Source organism: Manihot esculenta, chromosome 10 (genome assembly GCF_001659605.2).
Source record: "Manihot esculenta cultivar AM560-2 chromosome 10, M.esculenta_v8, whole genome shotgun sequence".
Taxonomy (NCBI): Eukaryota; Viridiplantae; Streptophyta; class Magnoliopsida; order Malpighiales; family Euphorbiaceae; genus Manihot; species Manihot esculenta.
The window spans coordinates 3,029,845-3,056,749 of record NC_035170.2 but is presented as its reverse complement, the minus strand read 5'-3'; the positions used below and the strand labels follow the sequence as shown (position 1 = coordinate 3,056,749).

The following is a 26,905-nucleotide window of genomic DNA, read 5'->3' as shown; positions in this document are numbered from 1 at the left end:
GTCTTTGATTAATCACTGTTAGTGGAAGTTTGCAATCGTTCCCTGCCTGTTCTCATTCAAGCAAGCCTTTTGGGAGAAATTCTTCTCACTCAAGGTACTTCATATATATATATATATTTCTTATATTTATTTCTTTTCGTTGAAATTGTTTTGGTTTTCCTTTTCTAACTTCGCATTTGACTCTTTCAGATTTCTCTTTTTGGAATAATATTTTACTTAAACATTCATGTAGGACAAGCAAAAATGGGAAGACCAAAACATGAGTTTTGGCAGTATGTTGAGAAGACTGGTAGTAGTGGAAAGGATTTGAAATGCATATTCTGCAAGGAAGTATTCGAGGGGGGTCCTTCAATTTCAAGGATGAGATTGCATTTAGCTGGAATTCAAGGGCAGGGCATTCAAATTTGTGATAAGGTCCCTTCTCATGTCAAAGCAAGAGCTCACGAAGCAAGCTGTGGACGAAACAAGAAACGTAAAACCGTGCCAAGTTCAAGCACCAATGAGGAATATAATCTGATTTCAGAGCAACAAAATCACCAAGTGGAGAATCCAGTAGGAGATGAAGACATGATGGAAATGCAAGTTCGTGAAATTGAACAACTGGGGGAAGTTGGAATGGGGAATTATGAAGAGACCCATGTCGGACAACCTTTGCAATTTGTGGAGTCCAAAGGAGAGGAGTTGCTGACAACAAAGTTGAAGGGTGCAGAGTTTGAGACACATATAAAGCAGATCTATTCTTGTTTAAGGGATGATGATAATGTCTCAAAGGTTGGCATTTATGGGATGGGAGGAGTGGGTAAAACTGAGTTAGCCAAACATATTTATAACAAACTTGTGACAGCTGCCAGCCCATTTGATCACGTTTATTGGGTTAATGTGTCTGAACATTTTAGTATATATGGACTACAGAACACCATTGCAAGAATGGTGGATCTAGACCTTTCAAGTGTGGACAATGAGGATATACGAGCAGCCAAATTGTCCGAAGCATTGAACAAGAATAAAAGTTTTGTTTTATTTTTGGATGATGTGTGGAATTATATTCCCTTTGACAGGATTGGAATTCCTGGATGCAAGTTGGTTATTACAACTCGGTCTTTAGATGTGTGTCGAAGTATGGATTGCCAAAAGAATATCAAAGTAGAGCCTCTTGGATATGGAGCAGCTTGGGAGTTATTTTTGCAGAAACTGGGGCACCAATTAGTGCCTAATGTGGAACCGATTGCAAGGGAGATTGTATTAGAATGCCAGGGCTTGCCACTTGGGATTGAAATAATGGCAAGAAACATGAAGCGGAAGGATGACATACATGAATGGAGGGATGCATTGCACAAATTAACGAGAGGAATACCTAAGCAAGAGAACTCAGAGATATTTGACAATTTGAAACGTAGCTATGATTGTTTGAATGATCCATCTTTGCAACAGTGTTTCCTATATTTTGTATTATTCGTGCCACCTGATCAAAAATTGGAATCATTAGATATCAAAGAAGTGATAGATTTTTTGATTGATGTGGGAGTAATAGAAAGAAGCAGCAGGAAACAAGCATTCGATGAGGGCCACACCATGCTCAACAAACTTGAAAATCTTTGCTTGTTTAACGGTGGCCATACTTATTCTGGATCCAGATGGGTGAGTATGCATGGGTTGGTTAGGAAAGTGGCCATCCAACTAATGGGTACAGATGCACAAGTTTGGGAAAAGTTGTTCAAAATGCCAAAGTGGGGGAATTGGTCAAAAGATCTTATGAGAATTTCACTGATCTATAATGAGATAAAAGAGATTCCTTCTGGTTATTCACCTAACTGTCCTAATCTTTCATGCATTTTGTTGCGTGGCAGTTTTTTGATCTCAATCGGAGATTCTTTCTTCGAGCTATTGTGTGGACTCAAGGTGCTTGATCTTTCTGAGACATCTATTACAAAATTGCCAAGTTCCATCTCTCATTTGGTTAATCTAAGCTCATTATTACTTGGGAGGTGTGAAAAGTTAAGTCATGTACCATCATTAGCGCTGCTTAGCGCATTGAAGAAGTTGGACCTTGATGGTTCTGTAGTTAAAGAATTTCCTGAAGGAATAGAAATGTTGTCCAATCTCAAGTATCTGAATCTTCGAGGAACAGAAATAGTGTTGCCACCTGGTATATTACCAAAGCTTTCCCAATTGGAAGTCCTCTTGCTTAGCAATTCATTCGCAGTTGCAGCAAAGGAAATAGCATCGCTGAGCATGTTGCAAGAATTGGAATGTTGCTTCCATGATATTGGTGAGCTTAAGACCTATGTCCACACGACTAGGACACCTTCATCCGATTTAATGCGATGGAGTTTTCATGTAGGAGAAATCGATCTTGAAGATGAAGATGAGCTTTTCGAAGATAATGAGCTAGCAGATAATTTTAAGGTTTGTTTGTGGAATTGCAGTATCAGCGAAGGAGACATTCCCCTCTCTCACCTAGAAGATGTCAAGTATCTGAGATTTATTAACTGCAGCATTGAAATTGAGAATTGTGATGATTTACAACGATTGCTTTCATTTTCCTCCTCCCCTTCAGTATTTAAAAGCCTCGAGGAAATATCAATTGATTCGAATGATTTACTCTTCCTGTTTGACAATGGGGATATTCCAATAGCAGTACCATCATCACCAGTGCATGTTACCTTCTCTCTTCTCAAAAGCATTCGAATATGGGAGTGTTCAAGTATGAAGAAGTTGTTCCCTCAAGGCTTGATGTCAAACCTTCAAAATCTAGAAGACATTTCTATAAGCAGTTGTGATAACATGGAGGAGCTGATATCAATGGAAGTAGGAAAAGAAAGCTATAACAGCAATTCTTTTTCTCTTCTCAAAAGAATTGAAATACGGAAGTGTCCAAGTATGAAGAAGTTGTTCCCTCAGGGCTTGATGTCAAACCTTCAAAATCTGGAAGAGATTGAAGTAAACTTTTGTGATAACATGGAGGAGTTGATATCAAGGGAAGAAGGAAAAGAAAGCTATAACAGCAATTCTTTTTCTCTTCTCAAAAGAATTCAAATATGGAAGTGTCCAAGTATGAAGAAGTTGTTCCCTCAGGGCTTGATGTCAAACCTTCAAAATCTGGAAGAGATTAAAGTATGGCATTGTGATAACATGAAGGAGCTGATAGCAGTGGAAGAAAGAGAAAGAGAAGAAAGCTGTAACAGCAGTAATGGCACTACTTTCATCTTTACACTCCCAAAATTACGGAGTGTTGGATTGGTAAAGTTGCCACAACTGAAGAGCATATGCAGTCAAGAAATAGTCTGCGATTCTCTCGAATATATTGAGGTACGACATTGTGTAAATCTTGAAAGGATAGCACTTTCTCTTTTCTTGCCTGACCAAAGCCAGCTGTCCCCTCTCCCTTCCCTTAAAGCTATCCATATTTATCCCCAACATTGGTGGGAGCTGTTGGTTGATTTTGACCATCCGGATGCGAAGAATGTCCTCTTACCCCTTTGTTCCTTCGAGGATCAATTTATGGTGGATTCTATTTTTTGAGTATAATATATGTACTTCATCAAAAGCTAGTTGTGCAATGAAATTATATTCTGGTGATATTTTTGTATAATAATTAAACCAGTACATATATAAAGCAAGTTAAAAGATGGTGTTTCATCAGGTGGAGTAGCTTGAGATATCCGCATTCTGACGGTGTGGCTCTAAGTTTGAAGCCTGTGATATTTTTAAAAAAATTTTGACAAAGGAAAGTGGGAATGGATATTGAGCTCGAGACTTTTAAAAATTCAACTAAATATGTTGAGTGATGTTAATACAATAAATATATTGTAGGGGAAATAGAAAAAAAAATCAAAATTTACTCATTTTTCACTATTATATTTTAGGTTTTAGATAGAGATATTTTAGCAATGATAATGAAATAATTGTCTTAATTTATTAAGACAATAATTTGACAAAATGCAATTTTTTTTATTATATATAATAATATATTTTAATAAAAAATTTATTTTATATTTAATAAAATTATAATTTTAATGGTAATTAAAATTGAGATCTGACGGCTTAGGAAAATCAGTTACTAAAAATATTTTTCATAATTAAAGAAAAAATTGAGGAATTTTTTTAAAGAGAATGACATTAGCATTTTTAGAGTTATATCTCAAATTTAAAAAATATATTAAAATATAAAAATTATAAATAAATAAAGTAAACACATGTTCATCAATTTAGTGGTTACTATTAATAATTAATAATAAAATAATTAAAAGTAAAGTTTAAAATCTATTCATTTTCATAATATTATAGATTTTTATACATATCAGTTATCTTTTAGCAAAATAACTTGAGTTTTATCATTTTTAATCATAAAACTTTTAAAAATTTTAACACCAAATTTCAATTTAAAAAAGTTGAATTTATCAATTGGTGAAAATAATTAACATCTGTTCAGTAATTATCAATTTTATTAACTTAATCAGTTTAATATTTTTAATAATCTGAACAAATATCAATTATTATGATCATGCAACCAACTGAAGCACTGTAACTCTGTTCATACCCATCGTCAACCGTGTGCACCAAACAAAGCAAAAAATAAGTAGCTAAGAATCGTTGCAAAACTCAGGATCACAACCACAAGCAGAACACTAAAGGCACAAAACAATTATGCAAAGATAGACCGGAAAGGGCCAACAAAATCAAAACCAAATCCGGAAAACCCTTATTTCAAAGACAACTCAGGTGCAATGCCTATCGAAATCAGATGCCAAAAACCTATGCAATAGTATTTTCATTCTACGCTAGCAATGGAGTAGCTGATTCGAGACGTCTCACACCTCAACACCGATGTCTACCAATATGTAATGTATCAAAAATCATTCAGTCAAGTGAGCATACAAAACGATCTTCTTTACCACATAAAAATAAAACCTCCAAACTGAAGTTCACCGATAGCAGAGAAAAACAACAAACCGAAATAATTAAAATGACCATCAATTAGAGGAGAGGAGTTTCACCTCTGAATGAAGACATAAAAATAGTAAATTATATATTAATTTTTAAATTTTAGTATAATTAATAAATTAATACTTTTATTTTTAAAATCAAATACTAAAAAATTTATCTACGCCGAAAGTCCATTTAAATTAAAGATTTTTTTATTTATTTTTTTGTTAAATATCCTTTCTAAGAAATTAGTAGTTATAATTCATTCCTGAATTTTAATAAATTAATAGATTGATTCTTATATTTTTTAAAATCAAATACTTAAATCGCTTTATAATTAATTTATAAGAAAAATTAGCAACTTAGAATTTTATTAAATTTTTTTATTTATTAAAATTTAAATATTGGTTAACGGTAGGAATAAACATTCAATCGATTCGATTTAAAATTTAAAATTAAATCGAATTAATTTTGAGTATAAATTAATTTGAATTAAACTAATCCGATTCAGTTCCGTTTAGTCCATTATACTTTTTATTTTATTAACTTTTATTTTTAGTATCAATTAAAATATTTTAACTTTATTTATAATTTAATTTCTCTATATTATAAAAAAATAATATTCTATTACTCACATATTTGTTTGATTTTATTAATTTTTCTCATTAAAACTGAATTCGACTGAAATAATTAAAATTTTTAAAAATAAAATTTAAATTGAATTAAAATTTTAAATTAATTTAGATCGATTAATTTTTTTTAATTTAAATTAAATACTAATTAATAAAATTTAAATAAACTAATTATAAAATTAACTTAAATACTCGATTTTTAAAATATGAAGTCATTCACTAATACACAAAAATTCACCTCAAAATTAAAAATAAAAATAAAAATAAAAATAAAAAATCGAAAGGCCAGCATTTCCCTGCCCGAAAAACAGGGAAAGCCAATCAAACCCGACAGATATCGCTTCTTTGAGGACTCATTGCTTTCTCTCACTTTTGGTTTCCTCTCCCTAACCACCTATTGGGTTCTTACAATTTAGTGATTATATGTTAAAATCAGTTCAAAAGTGTAGAAGAGCAATTCACATGATTTTTTTTTATAGTAAAATTAAATCATATATCCGGTGTAATAACATGGCTCACCACGTCTAGAAGTCTGGAGATTCTGCAAAGCTAAACCACAGGTCATGCAACTTTTTTAAATAAATATAAATTACTTTATATATATTTATAAATAAATAAAATTAATTAAACTAATATTTGATTAATGTGCTTAAGCTTAAATTGCACGAGAGTCAATGGGTACTAAACTAATAAATTTTTTTACTTATAATAAAAAAATTAATTTAACTAAATCGATAGAAATTCATCACTTGCGTAATCGAGTACTCAAAAAAATTTTAAAAAAAATTAAATTGAAAAGATACCATCACAATACTTTATATAATTAATTTTTTAATAAATAATGTATTAATTTGTATAGCAGAGGCTGTTTATAATTTTGATTTGAAAATTTTATTTTTGTATTTTTCTTTGAATTTATAATTTATAAAATAAAACAATATAAACTAATAAATTTAAATTCATTGATATTGAAATCTACCGTTAAAATTAAAATATATTGAATTCAAATTTCAATTAAAACTATAGAACTTAAAAAAACTTTTGGTGATGGTGGTGATATGAATTGAAAATCCATGAGTTTCATAGGGAAGAAATATTCAGTGGTGAAGATAAGAAGGAAAAAGGAGAGAAAAAGAGAGAAAACAACACACTTTTGAGAGAATAAAAATAAAATGTTTTATATGAAATTAAAACCAACATTAGAAACTGTTTATATTGGTTTTAAATTCAATACATTCTGATTTTTTTTCTTGAATTTTCTAAATGCACCAAACTTCAAAATATAGAAAATATTTTTCTAAAAATATATATTATGAAATAAATAGTCTTAATAATTAAAAAAAGAAAGAAAATTCTTATGTGATTTTAGAATACCTATGAAATTATCTAATGAAATTTAAAATTCAAATTTAAATTTAATTATTATTTTTAATATACGAATTCGTCTAAAATTTGATAAAGAATTCGTTCAATATTTAAATAACACATGAATTTATTTAATTTTATATATTTTAATTAACATAAAATGAATTTTTTACTCAATATTTTTATTTTAAAAATTAATAAACTATATAATAAAATAGTATATGAATTTGTATATAATAAAAATGGTTGAAAAAAAACCAAGAAGCTTTAGCAAGAATAGACAATTTTCAACATTAAATAGAGAAAAGAGTCAAAAGAATGAGAGGCGATAGAGATGGGTAAATGAATCTCATCTCTAACTAAACATAAACCTTTTCTAATGCACAAAGTCAAATCCAAGGTTTGGCTTCATCAAACTTCTCTTCCCCTCTCTTTTGTCTTTGTTTTTCTTTTCAACCTTTATAATTCCTATGCATCGTCTTTTCAGATTGCTTACACATGCAGTGCCATGACTATAATTTTATATATATATATATATCCTTTTTAATTAAAGCCATACCTAATACATAATTAATAAGAATTGAATTAGAGGTGATTTGTATTAAGTTTAAATTAAATTAATTTAAAAATTCAGTTTAACTTTTTATTTATTTTAATTTAATTTAATTTTTAATTTTAATTATTTTAATTCAGTTTAATTTTAATAAAAAAATTAAATTAAACTAATAATAATAATATATTATTTTTAATAATATAGAAAAATTAAATTATCAAAATTAAAATATTTCAATTAAATTTTAAAATATTAAAAATAAAGTATAAAAAAATATAAATTATTAAAAATTTAAATAATCAAATTACATTCAAATCATTTTTTTTAAATTAATTCGATTTAATTTTCATAATTATTAAAATTTTGATTTTCAATTTTTTTATTTTGATTCGATTTTAAATTGAATGGATCGTATAATCACTTTTAATTAAATCAAGTAATTAAATATTTTTTTTAAATTAAAATTTAATTTTTATAAGTAAAATAAATATTTATTAAAAATATTTTTTCAGTTAATAAATCTACGGAAATAAATCAGGAATAGCCATCATTATAAAAGAAAAATTATTGTAATAGATGGATCGCCACGGGAAGATAATGTCACTTGCTGTTGACTCTTTATTTACCTAAAATGAATTTAATTGTTTTTGTAAGAAAAAAATATCACCAAAATACTACAAAAAGTCTTTTCCTCTCACGCCTGGCTTATTTCTTAATATTTTCATGATCTATTTGCTTACCTCAGTTACCCGATGTTAGGAATTTATTATTTTTTTTAATTTTATTATTTTTTTAATTAAAAATTAAAAATTAAAAAAATAAAATTTGAGAATTTTCATATTTATCCACTAAGACGAAGAGTATTTTATAATTTTATTATTAAAAATTATATTTTATATATATATATAAATTTTTCATAAAAAAATATTAATATTTGAGTGGGCATCAATAGTATTAACAGCAAATTATAAATTAAACTTCAATTTTGTTAAAAACTACGGGTTGATATTTTTAATCTAATAATAACAAGATTTCAGACTTAGTTCAATTTGCTATAATTATAAATTATATAATTAGAATATTATTTTTGAATTAAAATTATTACATCTTTCAGATATTATTTTATTAACAAAATATTCATTCACCTAGACTTTTATATATATTTAAATAATATGGACACATATTATTTTTAAAATATAATACAATAACAACAAAAAAAATCTTAAAAAATTGAGTGAAGCACATAAATAAATGTAGGTATGGAGGTAATAGACAAAAGACAAGTACAAGAAGCATGGGATTGGCATTTGATTTTATGTGTAGATTACATATCAATCAAACACACAGCTAGACTTTACAAGCTTAAGCTACCCCCATCTTATTCACGTTCCACTTATTATTTTAATAATAATAATAATAATAAAATAATTAATTAGCGAATATTTTTTTATTTCTCTTAAAATTTTTAAATTATTAAATTATTGGACGAAATAAAATTTAGATAAGTATTTTTTTTCCAAAATTTTAATAATAATTATTTTAATTACACTGCATAGTAGAAAAGAAACTTAGTATTCATGCAAATTATTAACGTGTTTTTTAATTAATAGTATTTCAAATTTTCCATGTAATAATTTTGTGTTAGTATTAAAATATAATTAATAAAAAGACATTGACGGTTGAACGTAATAAACAAATGCAGATTTAACTATTAATATCTTATATTAAACTCAAAGAATTAAAATATTTCATTATCAAGATTTTATTCACAGGAGATATCTTACAGAAAATTAGTTTTCATATGCATAAAGACTTTTCGATCTAATTTTCCACTTGTAGATAAAATAAATAATTGAAGGATTTGTCAACCATTTCCCTTTGTCCTTCTGGAAGCTCTAGTAAATAGAACTTTCCCAGAAACCAAACAACCACAAAACACCAAAAAGCCAGCCATCTGCCTACTATCTCACTATAATTTTTTTTTTTAAAAAAAATTCAGTCAAAGTGTGGAATTGGTCAGTCACCATCGTGGGGTGACAGCTAACTCAACTTATAAAAATCGGTTTCACACTAGATTTTCTTCCTTTGTTCACGGGCTCAAGCCACTCTGCTTTGTTTGTTGTCGAGTGTGCTGTGTTTTCTATACTTCTCTAATCTTTGGCAGCGGGGGGGTGGTGAGAAGAGTGAAGAGCTCTGAGCTTTGAGCTTTGAACTTTGAGTTTTTTGTTAATGGGTTCGTGCTTTAGTGTAAGAATTAAAGCTGAGAGTCCTCTTCACAATGGTATGTTTGTTTTTTCTTTCCCCACATTTCTTGATGCTAATTTGAGCTTTGTGATTGACAAAATATTACATTTTTTTCCTTTCCGTTTTTGGGATCTTTCCTTTGATGTAAAGTTGTTTAGTTTTGATTAGTGAAACAGGAAAGGTTGCAGTTGCACCTACCTTTTCTTTGAAGAACATAGTTATGTTGGATTCTTTTGTCTATATCGTTGGTGTTAGATTTTGTTTGGTTCCTGGGAAAGTTAAGCAATCATTTTGGTTCTTGAAACTCTGGGCTTCAGTTACTAAGAACTGATTGAGCTTTACAGTATATCTATTGATTTCACTTGAGAACCTTATTGCATTACTATTTCTTCAAATTAGGACTTCTGTCTCACCATCAGAGAATTTTGCCAATTCTCTTGATTCTGTTCAAAGTTTTGCCTTCTGTTATTTGATTTTCCCCAAATTGATTGGCAACTTTTCGGTATTTGGATATTTATTTTCTTAGCATCTATATGTTGGATGTTGAATAAGACTGCCTTTTTCTGATTTGGCGTTGTAGATGCTTTGATGGTTTTTCAAGATTTATGATTTTTAATTGTCAATTTTATATGGGTAGATCCAAAATATGGTGCCAAAAGTGGAAATGATGCGGGTGGATCTAGCAGAGTCTCGAATGTAACAGTGCCTTCAACTCCTCGGACTGAGGGTGAGATCTTGCAATCTTCCAATTTGAAGATCTTTAGCTATAGTGAATTAAAGGCCGCAACTAGGAACTTCCGCCCGGATAGTCTGTTGGGTGAAGGAGGATTTGGTTGTGTCTACAAGGGATGGATTGATGAGCATTCTCTAACACCTGCCAAGCCTGGAGCAGGCGCAATCATCATTGCTGTTAAGAGGCTTAACCAAGAGAGTTTCCAGGGTCACCAAGAATGGCTGGTAAGTGAAGTATCACCTTTTTGATTTGGCTTATCTTCCTGAATCCTGAATACTGAATCTTGAAGTTGTCAATTAAGTTAACATTCAAAAATCTTGATTGATAAATTTTGTGATGCATCTTGGACTCCAGACTGAAATCAACTTTCTCGGGCAGTTTTATCATCCAAATCTTGTGAAATTGATTGGATACTGCTTAGAAGACGACCAGAGGCTTCTGGTTTATGAGTTTATGCCAAAGGGCAGCTTGGAGAATCACCTATTTAGAAGTGAGTAATTCATATCCTCCTCAGTGTAGCCTTTTTTTTTTTTCAACTTTCTCAGCTCAGTGTTCAGATGTCAAATAAAATCCATGTATGAAATAATAATATTGGTGGAACAGGAGCTTCTTATGTTGAACCACTCTCTTGGAAACTCCGAATTAAGATTGCCCTTGATGCTGCTAAGGGTCTATCGTTTCTTCATAAGGCCAAAGTGATATATCGAGACCTTAAGGCGTCTAATATTCTGCTTGATTCAGTAAGTAAAGATGTTTTTAATTCAGCTTTAGAAGGAGTCATAAGAGTTGAACCTCTCTAACACATCTCTCTTTCTTCTAAAATGTAATGTGACAGAACTATAATGCCAAACTCTCTGATTTTGGGTTGGCCAAGGATGGGCCAACAGGTAGTGAAAGCCATGTTTCGACTCGAGTGATGGGTACATATGGGTATGCAGCACCGGAATATATGGCCACCGGTATCTTTCTTTCTGTTCTCAACTTTGTTCGAGTTCATATTTGGCATTTTCTTGCTGAAAAAGAAGGCGACTTTTTGCTATGTGTTTTAACTATCATCATACTAAAATATTTATGCATCAGCCGAAATTGTTGCCTATTTGATATAAATTACAGCTTCTACCTACTTGCATCTCACTGTGTTTTATTTCTTATGAAGGTCATCTAACTAAGAAGAGCGACATATACAGTTTCGGGGTTGTTCTTCTTGAAATTTTATCTGGCAGGCGAGCCATAGACAAAAGCAAGCCTTCCAGAGAACAAAATTTAGTTGACTGGGCAAGGCCTTATCTTGGCAGGAAACGTAAAATTTTCCAAGTTATGGATGCACGACTAGAAGGCCAATATTCATTGAAGGATGCACTAAAAGCTGCTAATCTTGCAGTCCAGTGCCTATCAACAGAGCCAAGGTTTAGGCCTAATGTGGAGGAAGTGGTAAAAGCATTGGAGCAATTGCTCGAGTCCAACGACAACGAGGGAAGCAGCTCCCAAAGCGGAAACCCCCGAAAAGTTAGTCGAAGTTCAAGCAACGGTCCTAAATATCGTAGGAGAAGTGCCAACGGAACTTTTGATGGAAAAGCTGCCAGCTATCCACCATCTGCTTCGCCTCTGCATACATAAGGGAGTAAATTATGTACCTTACCACTTCCATCTACGCTATGAGTTTCCAATTGCGCTGTATAAGTATTCGTAAAATGTAACTTCACAATCTGTTGTTGTACAGTTCTTGAATTCCATAACATCTAAATTTGACATTTCTTTGATGTATTTTCATTTTGGCATTTATTGGTGATGAACATTCAATTCAACTTCTGTAATTGTCAACAAGCTTGTTAGCAGTACAATCTGAGGGATGAGGTTCCTCTGCAGAGCTGATGATTAATAACATAAATGTATATGATAGAATTATCAGGGTTCTCTATCTATTTTTGTCAACAATTTTGCATAATTCATACCTCAGTTGTAGGAAAGCGCAAGATTAAAGCAAGAACAAGGATACCTACCCTGTAGGAATCTTGTACAGACAGGGAAAATATAAAAAATATCAACTGCTTTTTTGGGTTTTTCCCTTTGAGTTGGCATGATTTATTTTATAAATAAAAAATTTAAATGAAATTTCTACAAAATTGATATGATTTGAAACATGAAAATATCATTTTAAATAAAAAAATTAATAATAAAATTGAATTGAATTATAGCGAAAATTTTGATAGGTAAAGATATAAAATTTATTTTTGTGCGATTAAAATATTTACAGGCAAATACTAAATTTCTTTTTTTTTTAATTCAAAAGTGCTTAAAATGATATAATTCTTTTTTTCCATGTCAGCAGAGAAAGGAATTATTTTGATATTTTGGTATTTAGATTTTGTGCTGTGATAAAAATCACAAAACAGAAGAGGCTTAGAAGATACAGTAACTGGGGTAGTATCGTCTTTTTAATTTTGTTGAAGGGCTGAGGTTTTAGCCAAGAGGTGAGGTTTCTGTGTCGTGTTGGAATTTCGAAGCAGCAACAACCAGCAGGAGGTGAAGAGATGATAGCCACTTCAATGGCGATGCTCCAGCAAGTGTGCTCTGTGCCCCTTGCACGTGCCGTTAGGCGCCCACGTTCCCTTACCGTCGTATCCTCTCGTAGCCTCTCTACCTCCTCCCCCGCGTCTCCGCACCGTACCTCGCACGTGAACCCTAACGTGCTGCTTGGCATGTCGGAGCCGGAGCTTCAACAGCTCGCCGTCGACTTGGGCCAGGTAAGAGTATTTTCTTTTTTATTGAACAAGTTTATTATGCATGTTCTGTTGCTGATGACATGTTGCAAAGATAAAAACTGTAGAATTTCAGTAAATGTCAAAAGAATTCAGAAAAAAGATTTTTTTTTCCCTATATTTGGTGTTAATTTTTACATGCTTATGTTTAATTCGCCCCATTATAGCAAACCTATAGAGGAAAGCAGCTCTACCATCTAATATACCAGAGAAAGCTCAAAGAAATCCAAGATTTTAGTCAATGTAAGTTTATTTATTCATTTCAATACTTTTTTGTTAATCATTTTTATGGGATTTAGATTAATTTTTCTTTTCTTCACTTGGGGAAAAGTGCCTCAGGCATTCAGAAATGATCTTCAAGAAGCAGGATGGACAGTTGGGCGGTCACCAATTTATCGCACTGTTACTGCAGCTGATGGCACTGTTAAGGTTAAAAACGATAATATCTTTAATTATAACAGTATATTATGTAAAGTAGGTAGAGCAAGTCTGTTGCAGCTTAATTTTCTGCTAAATTGAAAATTATTGTCTAGGCATCTGAATGCTGTTTGGGTTTAGTTTAGTTTATAGTCAATGTATGTGTATTTATTTCAGCAAATTGTTTCTTTGATTACCCATTCAGTAAGTGTCCATTTAATTAGGTGGCAGTGTACACTTGAAATGAATGTGGGTTTGAGAATGCTGTTTGGGTTTAGTTTAGTTTATAGTCAATGTGTGTGTATTTATTTCAGCAAATTGTTTCTTTGATTACCCATTCAGTAAGTGTCCATTTAATTAGGTGGCAGTGTACACTTGAAATGAATGTGGGTTTGAATGTCTTCCAAGTGGAAAAAATAGTAAAATTGAAACATAATATAAAATTTGAATACCTAATTATTTGAAATCCACATCAATAAAATACACCCTCAGATTATATTTTGAGGACGGTAAGTTAGAAAGTCACATTACATATGCTTACCTCTAATTTACTATTATGTTCATTTCTTATTTACTTTAGCTTTCCACTGATCTTGTAGTTACTAATTAAATTGGAGGACAACAGATTGATTGAAACTGTTGGCATACCAGTTGAAGATGAAAAAGGCTCAATGCGCCTTACGGCATGTGTCTCATCTCAGGTAATTTTGTAACCTCAGGATCATCTAGTGAAATTTATTTTGCTTTGTTTTTCTGCAGATGCTGTTTTTTATGAGCACATCAGAAATTTATTGTTTTTCTTTTGATTATTTAATTTTAGGTTGGTTGTCCATTGCGCTGCTCATTCTGTGCCACTGGAAAAGGTGGGTATTCAAGAAATCTTCAAAGGCATGAAATTATTGAGCAGGTCCGTGTTACATTTCTCTTCCATATTTGTTCATCAGAGCCCATCATTGGTTATTGCTTTTAGGATGTTATGTATTTAACACCTTGGAAAATAAGGTCAAAAAGTAGGATTTTATTGCTTTAATCACTTCTACTTACAAAAGTATGATATCCAATTTACTTCAGATACCTTTTATATTAACAGGTTTTGGCTATTGAGGAGATCTTCAAACATAGAGTGACAAATGTAGTCTTCATGGGAATGGGTGAACCAATGCTGAACTTGAAGTCTGTACTTGAAGCTCACAGATGCTTGAATAAGGTCAATTTCATTTGTTTCCATCAGCAATTATCCTGTTGTTTCTTTCTATCTTTGAGTAGAAGATTAAATGTCTGTTACTCATTACCTTTTCTATGTATTTATTTTTTATTTTTATATTGCTGTTGCTCAACCCTTTTTTCCTTCTTCCATAAGATGTTGAATTGGTCCACCCAGTATAAATTTGTAATTTCTTGATAATGACACTGGAAAATTGGGCATGATGAGCAACGGAATTAAGATCAGATTCACTTGGAATTGTTCTCTTGATATTTATTTTACAGAGATTGGTTAATATATTAAATTCTCTTCGTTTTATATCATGATGGAACTATATGATTGTGACTTGTGAGACACATGCCTCCAAGATGTGTTGTATTGTGATTGTCAACCTAGATTGTCTGTGATCTCAATGCGCTTTTTCCTTTAAAACAAATAGCATCCAGTTTGTTATTGTAAATGTTGCAAATCAGAATGAAGGTTTTGAATGGAAACTCACTCCTACTGGGCTGTCCTTGATTTTTCAGGATGTGCAAATTGGGCAAAGAATGATCACGATTTCCACTGTAGGGGTCCCAAATACAATTAAAAAGTTGGCTTCCTGCAAACTTCAGTCAACATTGGCCCTCAGGTACTTAACTATAGGAAGCATAGTGAACTTTAATTACGTCAGCTGCTTCTGTGAGAGCTGTTTAGTTATGTATGTATGGTTAATCACGAAAAAGGGCCAAACTTCTACATTATGTTGCTGCAATAGCATTAATTTCTACTTTTGTATGCCTTTTTGAGCCTCTTTCTTTTTGCTTGAAATTGTGAAGTGAAAAGCGTGTTAGGATTCATTTCCTTATCAAGCCATGTGTCTTCAATATATTTGTTCTTAAGCCTTTAGTTCAACAACAATGTTTATTTAACTCTTGAATCTTGTGCATTATAAATTCTTACTTTAAATGTATGACCTTTAATCTTATGATATGGTAGCAGTTAATTCAAATTTGATTCAATTGCTAACTATACATAAATGATTACACTCTCAGGTAAATAGATATTGGTAGTCACTCCATGCTTTGTTTTTCCTGTTTCTGCAAATCTATATAAGCTCGTCTTTACCTTACCTTTTATTATCTTATTATCTTGAAGCATAACATGTTATTGCTCCATCAATACCAATAATTTTTCTCTGGGGATGACATTTTCTTATTCTTTTGCATCAGCTTACATGCTCCAAACCAGAAACTTAGGGAAACAATTGTGCCAAGTGCAAAATCATACCCCCTAGATGCAATTATGAAAGATTGCAGGGACTACTTCCTTGAAACCAGTCGACGAGTGTCCTTTGAGTATGCTCTTTTAGGTACTGTAGCTTTAATTAAATAGAAATTCTGCTCACCCCTTGTATTCACTTGAAGTTTTACAATATAAAGCAAAAACAAATTTGTCATTTGTTTTGGACAGCTGGGGTCAATGATAGAACAGAGCACGCAGTAGAACTTGCTGAGCTACTTCATGAGTGGGGACGTGGTTCTCATGTGAATCTGATACCTTTCAATCCAATTGAAGGCTCTGATTATCAACGACCAAAGAAAAAGGCGGTATGACCATGTGGCTTATTCATTGCTTGCGTAAGAACAACAAATGATAAGAGCCATTGCATGTTTGCTTTTATCTTATGATCCCTTTTTTTGCATGGCAGATACAAGCATTTGCAGCTACTCTGGAATCTCGTAAAATAACCGTAAGCATACGTCAAACAAGAGGCCTGGACGCAAGTGCTGCTTGTGGTCAGCTGAGAAACGAGTTCCAGAAAAGTCCTTTACTTACTGACTCCGACAGCTTACAACCACAACCAGACATTGCAGTTGCATGCTGATTCCATAAAAACACTGGTAGACTCCCTATATGCTCTGTTTTTCTATATCCACCCTCCACACACGTCCTTTCTTCCCCATCCGCAAGGATATTGATGTTTGGTGATGAAGCTAGTTGGTTCTTCATCAGTGTTGATAATGGCATGCTCCAGAATTCAAATCTTCTACATGAGCCAACAAAGTGAACATAGTTTCGCAAATTATGCAGAACTATGTGGTTAAAATGTATATTATCCTTTGCTGATTTCCTGACAGAGTTGCAGCACAACAGAAGAATGAAATACTTTTGACTCACCGCTGTTGCAGGGTGAAAGGATAGATGAATCATGATCACAGAGCAGTAATTTAGCATAAAAGTAACCTGTTTCCAACATTACCATTGATTATTTTGGGGCTTGAATCAGAGATCGCTGCTTGAAAGGATTAGACTATGCATCATTGTAATTAGATAGACAACTAAATCTTTTTTCCATATAATTATGTATAATATGCTACAAAATATTATTTCCTCCTCACTCTGCACCCATACACTTGAGCTTTCCACGCCCTCATTGATTTCTAATGCTTGCTTGGTGTGATATGCATCAATAGTTTCACAATAAGTCCATTTATCTGGATTCGGTTTATTATGTATTCAACATCTATCTATTTTCTCCATTTTCATAGAGGGATTTATTTATTTGTTGTTTGAGTCTATGATAAACTTAGACTAGATAAGTTTTTTCTTATATGAGTATTTATTTTAAATTGCAAAATTGAATTAAGCCTCAAAAATTGATTAATTTGGATGTATAAGTACTTATTTTGAATCAAAATAAATTTGGTCGCTTTTGAATTAATCAAAAGTAATTAAATTGAATTAAAATAAAAATAAAATAAAATAAGATAAAATAAACTATTCAATCCAACCTTGATTAGCCCTAATTCTTGAACTAAAATTAACGGTTACAACTCAGAACCAGCCTGTACCAAATGGCCAGCAAGTTCTAGGCAAATGCCTAACTGATTGGCGAACTAGGCCTTATTGACTCTCTAATATTAGCCCAAGGTTTTCCCTTTTCAACAGGAATGACAACAGATAAGATAATCTCATGTAGATAACTTTGTCCGAATAATTTCCGAAAAAAAAAATCCCGAATTTTCAATATTTAAAATTTATATTAAGGCTTTTTACAAAATATAAAGTGAATAATGAATCCAACAAATAACATATATTCATAAGTCATATAATAGATAAAATGAATAAACTATTTCTTTTATTTTAGAGGTAATAATAAAAGTACATTCTTATCAGCTCAATTCTATTCTGATTACAATTCTCAGAAAATTTATAAAAAATATTTTTGAATAAAATAAATTATTTTTTATTATTTAATTTAAAAAATAAAATATATTAATAAATTTATATATGAAATTTTAATAAAATTTTTAAAATATAAAAATTAATTTTTTAATTGAAAAATATTTTTATTAATTAATTTTTAAAATTTTTCGAATATAAAAAAATATATTCTTTTTAAAAAACATTTCATACAAAAGGCTAAATTTCATTGAAATTTATTTAAACTCAATTAAAAAATAGTTTAGTTATACTTTATATTTTTAAAATTAATAATTCTATAAAAATATTTAAATTTTATTTGTTAAACTAATGGCGAACCGGGTCAACCCGCTTCTAATCTCTAGGGTTTTATAAAAAGGCTCCACCTTTGCTATCTTCCTTTAACAGACTTGCAGTAATATATGCAGGCTTCAGATTCGAGTAAAAGCTTCGCTTCTCTTCGCCGATAATCTAATCTCTGCCTTGTTTCAGGTAATCTAATCCTAAATTATTTTACTAAACTATTTTTTTGCCTTCTCTTATCGTAGGATGAAAAAAATTGGAAACCCTAATCCTCTGTTTTTTTTTTCTAATGCGGATAATCGAGGTTTAATCTGTTGTCCGATTATTATTGTTGTCATTATTTGCAATTCTAGCCAACTAATTCTCTGTTTTGTTGAAGTTGGGACGTTTTGATAAGAAGGAAGTAATTCGGATCTTTAGGTTAAATATTTGATATTTTCATCTCGATATATTGGAGTAAGTCATATTGACTCCACCGTAACTAGAGCAATCGATTAAGTTTTTCTGATTTGCTTGCCGTTTTAAGATGCTTCGCTGATAAGTACAATGAAAATTTAATTAATTAATTTTTCAAGTTGTAGATTCCTTAGCAACCGGCAAGGGGTTTTGCGATTTTAAATTTTGAAGATTTTTTTTTTCAAAGTTCCATAATTGAATTGGCTGGCATTGATTTTAATCATCCAGGTGAAAAAAAAGGTATATGTATAATGCGGTATCTTATATGCATTGCTAGAAAAGGGGGAGGGAGATGACGAATTTCTATCTGTTTGTAAAAAAAGTGGATTTATTTAAGCCAGACTGTTTTTATAGGCATTATTATGAGGAGGTACAGTCCACCATATTATAGTCCTCCAAGGAGAGGCTATGGAGGCCGAGCAAGAAGCCCACCAAGGAGGGGATATGGAGGTGGTGGGGGTTATGGGAGACGCAAGGAGCAGAATCATGGAAGCCTACTGGTTCGAAATATCCCTCTTGATTGCAGGTAAAATTGCTTTTCTTTTGACTTCTCCCAATCTCTTGGAGAGGGTGGTGGGTGGTTTAAATGGTCTGCTTTATTGAATATCAAAATTTGGAGGTTGTTGGTGATTTATGTTCTTGCTTTTTTTAGACCAGAAGAACTTCGAGTTCCATTTGAGAGGTTTGGAGTTGTAAGGGACGTATATATTCCAAAGGACTATTACACAGGGTGAGCTTTTTCCTTTGGGAATATGATCGACTATGAATTGCAGTGTAATTATGTTATGTTTTCTACATTTTCTTTTTCTGGTATTTTGTCTAAAATTAGCTGCTTGTCTTGTATGTCCAATCTAAGAAGTCCCCTTTTTTGAGCTACTTTTATAGATGATATAAAAGTGCAAATGGAGAGAAAGTCTGAATTGCATTCTAAACTATATGTTAAGGTTCATTTTTCTTTTTCATAGCGAATTAAATTTTGAACTGGTTTGTCAGGGGGTGTGTTGGTTTGAAGTAAAAAATCAAGACCAAGCCCCACAATTGATGAAGACCTACTGTTTGTCATTCCTTAACATATTGATCTCAAGGGTGTTAAGAGTAATGTTCAAATGAAGAATGTTCCTTTATAAAGAGAAATTATATAATTACACAATCACTAGAAGTTTGATGGAAGAAGGTTGATTCTTGGTCAATTGAAGACAACTTGTGGAGGTTTTTAAGTTTGGGAAGCTTTGATTTCAAGTGCATCTTATATTTACAAGCATATGAAGAATTATCAAGTCACTTGCCTCTTTTGAAGTTGCCTTTCATACTTGGCTGTTAAAGAAAAGGTCAGCCACTTAGCCTGCTTTATGTGAATTTCGGTGTCAAAATATGTGTAAGTGCTCTGGAGCTGAACTGTAGATATGTAAGAAACATGTTATGCTATTTGTGTTATAGCAAAAACTAGACAATCAGCTTCTTCTATGTTGCCATGGGAGCTCAGTGTTCACTCATCCTATATTCATACTCTTTTTGATGCTTTGCCTTGTACTATATGCAGGGAACCTCGTGGGTTTGCATTTGTGCAGTTTGTGGATTCATATGATGCAATGGAAGCGCAGCATCGCATGAATGGACAAATTTTTGCTGGGAGGGAAATATCCGTGGTGGTTGCAGCAGAGACAAGGAAAAGGCCTGAGGAGATGCGGCAAAAGTCTAGGGTTAGGTATCTCTCTCCCTCACATACTATACACTTTTTCCTTTGTGGTTATTAATTGTTTTAAGTGTGTTCTCTGATGTTTTGTATGTTCTGCAGAGGACCATCAGGTTATGGAGGGCGGTCATCATATTATGGTATGTTATGCTGATGCTTGTCAAAATTATGTTTTTGACAGCCTCAAGTCATTGAAATTTTGCTCTCATTTTAATAACCACAGCATATATTTTGCTTGTGGTGCAATTTTCTGCTGCTTGTCTTGCTCTTTTTTTGTCATTTCTTTACTAAATGATCACCAATTAAACCATGAGGCTTGAGAGTACCTTTATATAGTTTGGATCTTTATTATTATGCGTGTTTTTCCAGGGGTTCTTTTTATATAGTTTCTTTTACGTTTATGAAATGTTCATATAGTCAATGCATATCCTCCTAGCCCTTGTTTAATTGATGGATTTGGGCACCTGATATCCCAAATGTTTATCTTTTTTTCTGCTTTCATTATGCATTCCTCTATGTTTTCCACCCATTTCTGGATGCTTTGCATCTTTCGAAGGCATGTTTTTTTTCCCATCATTTGACCCTTTAGTCAAGGGTCATTATGTTGTAGCAATGGATATTAATGATTTTTCACAACCTTTGGATCTATATATTACCTTGTATTCTGAACTAAGGGTGGCTTCACCTATAAATTTGAATTTTAAAAGTTCATGATAGATTTTTGTTTATTGCAGCAGTATGTACACAAATGAGAATTTAATTAGATTGAATCTGAGTACATGGTCTGATGATAAAGCCCAAAAATTGAGGCGCTCAGTTAAATGTGTTCTAAAATTGCTAGTTGAATATGTTGTTTTATATCTGAATGTCCTTGTTCCAGTGTCAAATTTTCTTGATATTCCCAACAAAATAATCATTTCTCATATACGATATGCTCCAGGACGTTCTCGCTCTCGATCACTCTCCCGATCACGTTCCCCTCGCCATCATTTGAGTTCTCGGTCTCGATATCGTTCAAGGTAAGCTGTCATGATACCAGTTTGTGTTGCTTACCATTGTTGCTCATCTCAGTCGGTGAATAGATGCACTTGAACTTTTGCAGGTCATATTCTCCTGCCTCAAGGCGGCGGGACTACTCTGCTTCCCCAGGTAGAAGGCATGTTGACCATCTAAGGTCTCCTAGGGGTCCTCCACCAGGGCAAGATGGTGATCGCATTCGCAGATCATACTCTCCTGGTTATGGTGTGGATGAAAATGGCCATGGTTATACCGAGTAAGTAGTTTCTCTATCCTACCATTTCAAGATTTTGTTGTTGTCCTTCAGTGCTGTCAATAGCAAATCCCATGTGTTTGTATCAAGCTATAACCAAGAATAGATTTTTCCCAAGAATATATTTTTCATTGGCGCAAACCAAAATGGATTGATGGCATCTATATTGACCAGTGATATTCTTGTTTATGATTGTGGCAATGTGCCCTTTGAAATAGTAGTATAGTAGATATACAATTGAGGAATTTTTTTGAACCCCATTAGAATATCAGTTAGCTGAACTGTTATTATCTGCTTCAAGTTGCTGTTATGTTGGTCCTCTGTTGTTTGATGCATCTTTCCAAGTACTTTTTTCAAGCATGTGCTTCTTGTGAACCTATGATTAGGAGAGGCAGGCTTGGGTAGACTTCCTTGTCAGAAGAGTAATGTTTTTTCCCCCTTCACAAATTGACTATTGTTGGATAATTTGACCAACTGAGAAATGTTTTAAATATATTGTAGGAAACCTCAATATGAGTCCGAGGAAGCAAGAGCATGGAGGCCATCGCCTGGTAGAGCTTCAAGGTCACCCTCTGGATCTCGATCTAGATCAGCTGATATATCACCCAGGCGCAGCAGATGAGGCAAGGTGGAACAGAGGCTGCTATTTGGTTGTCCATTTCCGTATAGCAGATTGTAATAGGATTTTCTTTCTAGTACCTGAACATGGTAGAGCAGTAACAGTACTGTTGTGTTGAATCATGGGAAAGGAAAATGTTCGAAGTTTCATGTATCCCTAATACTTGGTTTTGAAGACACCCATCAGATGTTACTTCGTACCTCTAAATTCTCAGAATCTTTCTCCATGTGAAATACTATGTTTTGCACAATTAATTCTGCGCATGCCTACGGAAATGGTAGCTCTGCAAATGTATGCTTTTTATGTTTCTGTTTTAGGGCTCTTGCAACATGCAACCAAAATGAATCCTAGTTTTTGGGTGGGAGTCTAAACTTTCTTAGAACCGAATATCAGTAAAGAAAAGTTTATGTCAATAGCTGGTGATATCTGAAATAGGTAAACAAATATAGCAGTAGCTGAAAAAAGGTTAGAATTACAAGAGAATCCAACCAAGATCAAAATAATGAAATGGACAGTTGCTGCTCTGCATTATTACTCTAGGTCAGGATAATTCTAAGTTGTACAGGTCAGGATTAGTGAGCTTCAGATTCTTTAATAATAAGTTGCACAAGCAAATCCATGTCAAGGAATGATACTAGACTTGAACGCCCATCAATCACAACATTCTGATAGATGCATAGGCTTTTGTATAATTCTAACAGAAAATGTTCCGAGCCATTCTGAGATTGAGAGACGCTCAAATCCTACTTGGTTGGACTCACTGTTGAAAGGTTACTACTTTCTACGATGAGCAATCCTGAGTTCTTTTCTTAAGTGTTGTTGCCTGATGTAAGAACCCTTCAGGTAGACTTGTAAGGCTTGAAATCACTCTTATTATCACAACTATTTTCCAAAAGATAATTCTCCCACAAATTTTCTGTTTCAAATTGTTTTATCATTAAGCAACAGATATTGTATTATTCTCTCATTCTCCTGTCAATAATACTATTTAGAAGGTTTTCGGAAGTAAAATATAATCTTTAAAATAATTATTTTAATTAGCAGGAAGATTATTTAAAAATATATTTATGGTTTTAGGAGATTGCAATCTACTATTGGATTTTTTTTTCTTTGAGAATACATTAAATTACCGGATTGAGAAGGATTTAAGCCTCTTCTTACCTTATAAAAATAAAAATCCTTTCTTATATAATTTTAATAGGGCCGTAATCGAACCAAACCGAGTTTTAATAAGTTCAGACTCGATTAGAAAATAAATTTAAAAGTTTGAGTTTGTGCTCGAACTCGACTCGAGTTTTATTTATAAACTCGAGCTCGATTCATAAAATAAATATTAAACTCGAATTCGATTCGTAATAAACTCGTTTATCACATTTAACGAGTCAACTCAAACTTTATTCAAAAAATTTGAATTTGAGATCATTTAGATTTGAATTTGAACTGGATTATATTATAAACAAGCTCAATATAATTCAAATTTATTTAAATTATAAAGTTATTAAAAAACTTCTAAATTAAATATTTTTATTTAATTGAAATTTCTCGAATTTAAAACTAATAAAAAAAATATAAAAGGGTTATTTTTTATAGAGCAAACAAATTTGTTTGTGAGCCTACTCACGAGCTTGTTTACTAGCCTGTTTATGAATAAGCTCGCATGCCAAAACGAATCGAATACTGCTAAACTCAAACTCGACTCGTTTATTAAACGAATCTAAAAAATGAGCTCGAGCTTGATTCGTTTAAAAAAGAGTCGAATCTTATTAAATTTTTATCGAGTCAATTCTCGAATAACTCACGAATAGTTTGCTTGCCCCTAAATTTCAATAAATTTGTAAAATTTCTAGCACTTACATTCGGTTAATAAAAAAAGGATTTTTAAATCGAGCAATGGGCTTAACTAATGGGCTCTTGAAAGCCCTGGGAATCCAGACTTTCTCCTATAAATATACAAAAACCTAGAATTGTTCTCATCCCATGCTTCTGTGTCTTCCAGCACTGAATCTCCAATCTGCAGCCGTCATAAAAATCACATAAGCCAAATATCTCATCAATATTTCTCCTCAATTTGCATTTCATGTTGCTTTTGTTATTTAAGTGCCTAAGCAAATGGGTTATGATTTGAAAGAGAGAGGCTTGAGTGGGATCTCAGCAACAATCAAGACCCATCTCAATCAAAAGGGTAAGAAGATGGGATGCAAGGCAAAGAAGAAGATGCCGCCACTCTTCTCCAAGAGTTGTGCTTGGTTGTCTCCAATTTGTCATTTTCCCCTCTTTCTTGCCCTTTTTTTATTTGGGTTTTTCCCACGATGACGGTTCTTTCAATCTTTTACACTTGATATGAACCCAAATCTCAAGATTTTTGCTTTGTAATATTAGTAATAGCTCTTGTTTGGTTTAATTACAATTGCATTTGTTGTTTTTGTTGTGAGGAAGCACATTGTTTTTGTTTTCTCACTGAACAACAGTGCGACAGAGAAAGCCTGATTGCTACCTGTTTTCTCAAAGCAGAGTGCTGTTTTTGGGAAAGTAGGCATGTGATTATGCAGCGGCCAGACAACCGTAGGGATGGAATCCACAGATGGCGGGTGTTTGATGCCGCTTTGTCTACTAAATCCCATCTCACATCCAATTTTAATTGATGGGAAATTACTCCTATGACAGGCATAACGGAAATAGTGCCTGAAAGGAAATCACCCACAAGTTGTTTGATGATATGCCTAAAAGACTTCAACCCACGTACTATAAACTTGTATGTGGTCCATTGGTCGGCTAAATCGGCTTTAATGGTAAATGCCCTCCCAATCTATCACTTAGTATTTCTTTAAACCAAAGCCGAGAATTGAGAACTGAAAACTGTTAAACTTCATGGGTTTAGTCGGTTTAATACAATTTGATTTAGAAAAAATGGAATCTGAAAATGTGATGGTATTCAAGGAGAAGCTCAATTTTCAGCCTTGCATGAATACAAGTGAAAGAGAATATGAAAAAACAAATCAAAAGATTAATTTCTTATAAATGATGTGTGTACAGAATGTCGGCAAGAAGAGAGAATTCTATCCTTGCCAATCCATTTTTCACCCCTCTAAGATAAAGAGTTCACTGATGCAAACCAATAGAAGGCCAACAGTATAGAACAGCCCATGGTCCATCTAACTCGGTTTAAAAATTTACAGAGCTCAGAGGAAGAAACGCCTCAGATTGAATATGAGGCTGATACCGATGACTTGTTCAAGGTTGCAGCCCTCTGCCACTCTTCTCCATCTCAACAAGGCATCGCAACTGCAAGAAGCAACAAAGATATAGATGCATTTCCCTCGAGCAACCAGGATTTGGGAACATAACTGCCCAAAAAGATGGGAGCTTTTTCTCTAGTCGAACCACGAGGGTCTCGAACAGGCCAACCATGGATCATTCACCAAACGGCCCAGGGAGCAATCACATGTAAGAACTCTAAACGGCTCTTCAATCTCATTTAGCATTAGGAGGCTAGCCAAACATGCAAGGTTGGCACTTTGCAAATTTTAGGCTATGTTTAGTATAATATAAAGCTATATAATGGAATCAAAATTTCTGTTTGAGATTTATTTAGAAAATTTAATTGTATTATATTATATTACGAATACTGAATGTAACATTAGTGATGCGAGTCTCCTATATCATCTAATAAGTTTCATACCTCACCGAGTCCAAACACCAATGATAAACATGTATCTAGAGTATGAATACCCAAAGCAAAAGCTAGATTTGCAAGCAAAAAAAGACTGAGAACAACGCAAATCTTTAAAAATAATCATCTCCATTGAAGTGCTAGATTTGCAAGCAAAAGCTCAAAGCAAGCAAGCTATTTACATCATGGTATTTAAGGTGAAAAGGGAAGGATCTACTCTCCGAACTGAGGAAGCTATCCTAATCCTATATGAGGAGGCACATATCTACAACAAAAGTGGCAAAGTTATGAGAAACCAAAGGAAAAAAATGAGAAAAAAGTTATTTCTAGATTAGAGAGAAAAAAGTTGGGTTTTTTTTTTTTTTGGCAAAAGATGGGGATTTCATTAATGAAAGAGGGTCAAGCCTATTATAAGCAAAAGTAGAGGCCTAGAGGTCTTAACAGAAACAAGGCATATGGGCCCAAAGGGCTTAAATAACACTAGCTATACAAATAAAAAGCAACCCATCAATACCAAGCTGGACCATGATTTGAAGAAGAGGATCCAGCACAAAAAATGACCTGGGCCACTTTAGTTGCAAAAGTATTGAAGCCTTATAATCCAGCCCATAAAACAAGCCTTATGACTCGCTGGAGAGCGAATCCACTGTGAGCGTTGTTTTCAAGTATGGTTATTCTTCTCGAAAGATGAAATCAAAGAATCGAGATCCTTGCATATCAAAGAAATAACCATTAAAAGCACATATTAGAGAAGAAAAAGTCTTAAAAACTAAGTTCAACGATTAGAAGATCTAAACCGCAAAGGAAAACACATATCAAAGAAGAAACAGAAGATTTAGGACAGCATGTAGAGCTCCAACGTCTCATTTTCGTAT

The 26,905-nt window shown here is 32.7% G+C and overlaps 3 protein-coding genes, 1 long non-coding RNA gene and 1 other non-coding gene across 9 annotated transcripts in view; all 5 read left to right on the top strand.

Annotated features, from left to right (window-relative positions):
* The window catches only part of LOC110624410 (receptor-like cytoplasmic kinase 176), a 31,171-nt gene extending 18,802 nt beyond the window's left edge, over positions 1–12,369 (top strand). For 2 of the 5 annotated variants that reach the window (XM_021769524.2, XM_043960977.1), the window contains exons 3-4: positions 23–94; positions 233–3,627. In XM_021769524.2, coding sequence (XP_021625216.1) covers positions 244–3,522 — 3,279 coding nt within the window. In that variant the 5' untranslated portion in view covers positions 23–94; positions 233–243 and the 3' untranslated portion in view covers positions 3,523–3,627. Of the gene's footprint in view, positions 1–22; positions 95–232; positions 3,628–9,589; positions 9,758–10,357; positions 10,678–10,807; positions 10,944–11,056; positions 11,194–11,288; positions 11,413–11,609 lie in introns of those variants that run through there. The other 3 variants (XM_021769530.2, XM_021769529.2, XM_021769531.2) reach the window with 3 other exon arrangements.
* Positions 12,370–12,867: 498 nt separating this feature from the next.
* LOC110623856 (probable dual-specificity RNA methyltransferase RlmN) lies at positions 12,868–17,213 on the top strand. Its single transcript, XM_043960572.1, has 10 exons — positions 12,868–13,197; positions 13,380–13,455; positions 13,544–13,641; positions 14,229–14,330; positions 14,450–14,536; positions 14,720–14,836; positions 15,361–15,464; positions 16,045–16,184; positions 16,286–16,422; positions 16,524–17,213. Exons 1-10 carry the CDS (start codon positions 12,985–12,987, stop codon positions 16,698–16,700), a joined length of 1,251 nt encoding a protein of 416 aa, XP_043816507.1. The 5' UTR covers positions 12,868–12,984; the 3' UTR covers positions 16,701–17,213.
* A 1,159-nt stretch (positions 17,214–18,372) lies between these two features.
* Positions 18,373–22,617, top strand: LOC110624996 (serine/arginine-rich SC35-like splicing factor SCL30). The gene is made up of 8 exons (XM_021770472.2): positions 18,373–18,511; positions 19,133–19,304; positions 19,431–19,508; positions 20,319–20,483; positions 20,574–20,611; positions 21,412–21,490; positions 21,574–21,744; positions 22,243–22,617. Exons 2-8 carry the CDS (start codon positions 19,141–19,143, stop codon positions 22,361–22,363), a joined length of 816 nt encoding a protein of 271 aa, XP_021626164.1. The 5' UTR covers positions 18,373–18,511; positions 19,133–19,140; the 3' UTR covers positions 22,364–22,617.
* Positions 22,618–24,186: 1,569 nt separating this feature from the next.
* Positions 24,187–26,015, top strand: LOC110624463. Its single transcript, XR_002489420.2, has 2 exons — positions 24,187–25,149; positions 25,394–26,015. It is a non-coding gene; the product is annotated as an uncharacterized LOC110624463 (long non-coding RNA).
* LOC122724962 lies at positions 24,859–24,990 on the top strand. The gene has a single exon (XR_006352412.1). It is a non-coding gene; the product is annotated as a small nucleolar RNA snoR143 (small nucleolar RNA).
* Positions 26,016–26,905: the final 890 nt, after the last annotated feature.